Genomic DNA, 5118 nt, shown 5'->3' with positions numbered 1-5118 from the left:
TGTATGTATATGTGTATATATATATATATATATATATATATATATATATATAACACCATTTTGTGTTGAAAATGGATGTGTATGATCAATAAGAATGATTGCATTGTTGATTGTTATTGGTTACCTGCTGTAAGACTTTCTCAAGCTCACTGATGTGATTGGCTGTTGAGCAATGTGATGCGAGTCTGTACTGCAGATCATCTCTTAGCTGATAAATAGGTTCCACTGTGGTTAATCGAAACTCCTCACGTTCCTGTTCCAGCTCCAACTCTAGTTAAACACAAAGGATGCACTTTATGTGATCTAAAAGCAACTAGTACAGACTCTCAGTATAAATCAATAATATAAAATCATCCTGCTGAAAAAGAAGGAAAAAAATGTTTGCTGGTCTTAGGTCTGGTCAGGCTGGTCTAGTTTGAAACCAGTTTGGCCATGCTAGGAAAACTCTCAAGCCAACTGAGATCAGCAAACCAGCTGATCGTGAATGTATTATTATTTTAAATAATAAATCTAAATTGTTATTTCAATATGAATAATATGAAACAAACAATATTTAATGTATGTACTTTCAATATCACAACTAAAATTGGAAGGAACTTTACCATATTCCTGTAATTGAGAAAGGATATCTGTGTCTGCTTCTTTGAATCCACCTCCATGAAGAAAATATTGAAAGTCCTTCTCAGTCTTGTGCCTGATACATTCAAAAAACATTATAGATCATACACTTGAGATTAAGAAAATGAGTAGTATACCATGAAGACATGTAGGGCCATAACCATGAAAATGAAGTGGGAGCACCTCCTAAACTAATGGTTGAACTAATGCAGTATATTACATTTGATCCTCCTCAATCATAAATATTTGGTTACAGCTTTGTAGTCATGTTTTAAAAAACAGAAAAGGGAGAACAAGAAGAGATAGTTTAAAGTCTTCTTATAGAATGTGTCTGTAACAATGTTCAAGTTCAGGGAAGAAGGAGGCAGGAACCGGCAGACATTTAACATAAACTTTAATTCCAAAGTAAGCAAACAACAAAAGTAAGTGACAGCAGACGACACAGACGACTGCCGCATAAGCATAAACAAAACAGCAACATAAATATCCCAGGCCTGGTCCTCTCTCATCCTTTACTGTCGTCACGCATTCATTCATGGGACTGGAGTGGTGTGGAGCAGGTGTCACACATTATCATTTGCCCCACCGGACTTGCTTCGCTCCCATGGCTCTCTGCTCTGCCCCACTCGTCACAGTGTCCATTCTTGCTTATGAATTGGGTAAGTGGTTGCGGAACAGATATGTCTTCACCTGAACACCATGATGGTCTATGCAGATTCTGGGAAATTACTTTTAAAGATTACATTTAGATTTATTCATTTAGCAGACGCTTTTATCCAAAGCTAATTAAAACTGAGGAATACAACAAGTGATTCATCACAGGAAGTACTCGTAATACAAAGTTTCAGACATTGTCCAGATTAATACAAGTACTAGACAGGGGGGATTAAGGAAAGTGAAAATAAAAAGTTGTTGTTTTTTAGGATACAGGCAAATGTTGACGAAAGAGATGAGTTTTCAGCTGTCGCTTGAAAATTGTCAGGGATTCAGCATTCCGGATGGGGGTGGGAAGATCATTCCGCCAGCCAAGAACAGTGAATGAAAATGTACTGGAAAGTGATTTTGTGCCTCTCTGTGATAGTACCACGAGGCGTCGCTCACTTGTAGATCTCAGGCTTCTGGAGGGGATGTAGATTCATAAGAGTGAGTAGAAGTAGGAGGGTGCTGAGCCTGTGGCTGTTCTATATGCAAGCATCAATGTCTTGAACTTGATGCAAACCGCAACCGGCAGCCAGTGGAGGGAGATAAAGAGAGGTGTGATGTGGGCCCTTTTGGGCTCGTTGAAGATCAGTTGTGCTGCTGCAATCTGAATCATTTAAAGAGGTTTAATTGTGCATGATGGAAGTCCAGCCAGAAGAGCATTGCAGTAGTCCAGCCTAGAAATGACAAGGGCCTTGACAAGGAGTTGTGCAGCATGCTCCGTTAGGAAGGGCCTGATCTTTCTGATGTTGTGCAATGCAAACCTGCAAGATCAAGCGGTTTTTGCAATGTGGTCTTTGAAAGTCAGCTGATCATCAAAGATTACACTAAGATTTCTGACCTAAGTGATGAACCTAGCTGGATGGTAAAATCATGCTGTAGAGTCAGAGAGGCAGGGAAGATGAGAAGCTCAGTCTTTGCCAGGTGATGTTCTTTCACCCATGCCAAGATGTCAGCCAAGCAGCCTGAGATCCGTGCAGCTACCGTTGGATCATTTGGTTGAAATGAAAGATAGAGCTGAAGAGTGAAAAATTTAAGGGGGTCTGAATACTTTCCGTACCCACTGTATATGGAGAAGAGGAGGGTTCCAAGAACTGATCCCTGAGGAACCCCAGTGACTAGTTGATGTACTTTGGATACCTCCCCTCCCCAGGCCACCCTGAAAGACCTACCTGTGAGATAAGATTCAAACCAATGAAGTGGAATCCCGATGATGCCCAGTGATGAGAAGGTGGACAGGAGGATCTGATGATTCACAGAGCCAAAAGCGGCAGATAGATCCAGCAGAATGAGAACTGATTATTTGGAATCAGCTTTCGCAATCCGCAAACAGTAATGCAGTCTCAGTTGAATGCTCACTTCTGAAACTGGACTGGTTAACGTCCAGTTGGCTATTCTGTGAAAGAAATAATGACACCTGGTTGAAACCAACTCGTTCAAGTGTTTTCACTATGAATGGAAGGAGACAGAAAGGTCTGTGGCTATCTACAAGTGAAGTCTTTAATGTAGGCTTTTTGAGCAGTGGGGTTACCTGAGCCTGCTTGAATGCGGTGGGGAAAATGCCTGTGAGAAGAGATGTGTTGATAATATGTGTGAGTGCCGGTAAGAGTGTAGGCGAGATTGTTTGGAGAAGATGTAAGGGGATTGGGTCTAGATGGCAGGCTGCAGGATGGCTGGAAAGAAGAAGTTTTGATACTTCTGCCTCAGTGAGGGGACAGAAGGAGGAGAGGGAAGTTTTAGCAGTGGATGTGGTTGGTTTGAATTCCTGTGTGTGGAGCTGAGAACTGACTGCTGATGGTTTTAGTTTTGTCTGGGAAGAATGTGGCAAAATCATCTGCTGTTAAAGAGGTGGTGGAGGGGGACAGAGGAGAGAATTTAATGTTTTTATGTGTGTCCGAAGTGCTGTTGATCTTGTGGAAATATGAAGATTTGTCAGTATGGTTGGAAGGGGTAGCACGTGCTGGCCTGAAGGAGAGAGGATATACATTGTCTAGACAAGAAGTTAAAGTGGAGCATAACTACAGAGGAAAGATGGAAGGGTGAAAGGGAGCGTAGGTTTCGCCTAAAAGTAACCCGTAGAGGGGTTGGTGGCACACAGGTAGCAGGATGTACGTTAAATGTTATAAAGAAATGATCAGAGATGTGTAGGGGTTTTACCAAAATGTTGTCTGCAATTACGTCTGTAAATTAAATCAAGCTGGTTGCCTAATTTTTGATTGCTTATGGTGGTAAGCTGTTTGAAATCATAATCTATTTTTCTAATTACAACTAAGTGCAATCAAAAAACAAATTATAACAAACTCTGAAAACTATATACACTATCTAGAAATAGATAGTACACAGAATGATCTTTCCTAGAAGCAAATTAAAATCTAAACAACAAAAACAAAGTATTAAGCAAACACTTAGGTGTCCACTTAATCTCAGAAAAGATACAGTTCTTCTGTGTTCATTTTTTTGTAAAAAAAAAAAAAAAAAAAAAAGACCAATACATAAGGATGGAGCTGGCAGCGGACAAGACCACAGGGGAGCTGGCAGTGGACAAGAGTTCAGAGTCACCCAGAAGCCAGCCAGGCCAACCGACAAAGGTGATGACCCAGGTGGAGTCTGGTGAACAGAGAGAGCAGGTGACACTTGAGGACCAGGAGACCAAAGTGGAGCCACGGTCATGAGCGGCCAAGATAGAGCTCGGGTGCCAGAGGACTGAGACAGAGCTGGTGGGAGTGAGGACTGAGGTGAAGCCGAAAGCCTGGAAGTCCGTGGCAGAGGAGCCGAAGGGACGAGGGAACACCCTATGGAGTTGGGAAGGACGATGGTCACAGGTAGAGCCTAGGGAGCAGAAGCCAAGGTGGAGCCAACTGGTCGATGGGCCGAGGTGGAGAAGTGGGCCCGGAGGCCCGAGGCAGAGCCAGGGGATCAACACACCAAGGCAGAACTGGGGGCTAGGAGGCCAGGAGGCATTATCTTTGGGCTGAGTCAGCAGAGGAGCTGAGAAGCTGAACGGGACCATCAGAGTAGACACCAAAGAACTAGATGGGAGTGGGAGTCTGGGCAGGACCATCTGCAATGAAGAAGATTAGGGCTATACAGAACCAGCAGCGACAAAGAAGACTTGAAGCTTGGTTGTGATGGTGGTGATGAATAAGACTTGGATCTGGGTGGGACCAGTGGAAACAAAGAGGACTTGGAGCCAGGTGAGATTAATGAAGATGAAGGTGAAGTGGAGGAAGACTTGGGGCTGGGTGAAACCACCAGAGAAGGAAGGGCTTGGGCACAGGAATCAATCAAGAAATCTAGCACTTCAGACTTGAGCAAACCTATCTCTGATTCTTGAGGACCACACACTTCAAAATCCAGCTCCACCAAAACTCCAACTGAGACAGATGGTTGCTTGCACACCTGGTCAGACTGGGCAGCGGCCTTTGTCTCCGGGATGGACAAGGCTGCAGGCTTGGTGTGTTAAGATCCTCTTCTCTCTCACCAATGGTTAATTAAGATAGGAAAAAGGGGAGTATAAATAAACAACATAGATATTCAAACTTTTAAAGGGGTCATATGATGCGATTTCGAGTTTTCCTTTCTCTTTGGAGTGTTACAAGTTGTTTGTGAATAGATAAGGTCCCTAAAGTTGCAAAGACTAAAGTCTCAAACCCAAAGAGATATTCTTTATAAAAGTTAAGGCTCGTCCACGCCCTCCTAAAACGTCTCGTTTAAACAAGCCCCCACATGTCTATGTCACTGTGTGGGAAGATTTGCATAACACCGCCCAAATGTTCACACAAAGAAAGAAGGCGTAACTTT

At 42.9% G+C, this 5118-nt stretch overlaps 1 protein-coding gene across 1 annotated transcript in view; it reads right to left on the bottom strand.

Annotated features, from left to right (window-relative positions):
* LOC107731103 (coiled-coil domain-containing protein 148) overlaps window positions 1-5118 on the bottom strand; it is an 89295-nt gene that overhangs the window by 46085 nt on the left and 38092 nt on the right. Inside the window, exons 5-6 of the mRNA XM_016542095.1 lie at window positions 603-694; window positions 125-270 (exon numbers count right to left, since the gene is read on the bottom strand). Coding sequence (XP_016397581.1) covers window positions 125-270; window positions 603-694 — 238 coding nt within the window. The remainder of the gene's footprint in view (window positions 1-124; window positions 271-602; window positions 695-5118) is intronic.

Source organism: Sinocyclocheilus rhinocerous, unplaced genomic scaffold, assembly GCF_001515625.1.
Source record: "Sinocyclocheilus rhinocerous isolate Xijiao unplaced genomic scaffold, SAMN03320098_v1.1 scaffold2264, whole genome shotgun sequence".
Lineage (NCBI taxonomy): Eukaryota > Metazoa > Chordata > Actinopteri > Cypriniformes > Cyprinidae > Sinocyclocheilus > Sinocyclocheilus rhinocerous.
The sequence above is the reverse complement of the archived record's forward strand: the minus strand, read 5'-3'. Positions and strand labels throughout refer to the sequence as shown.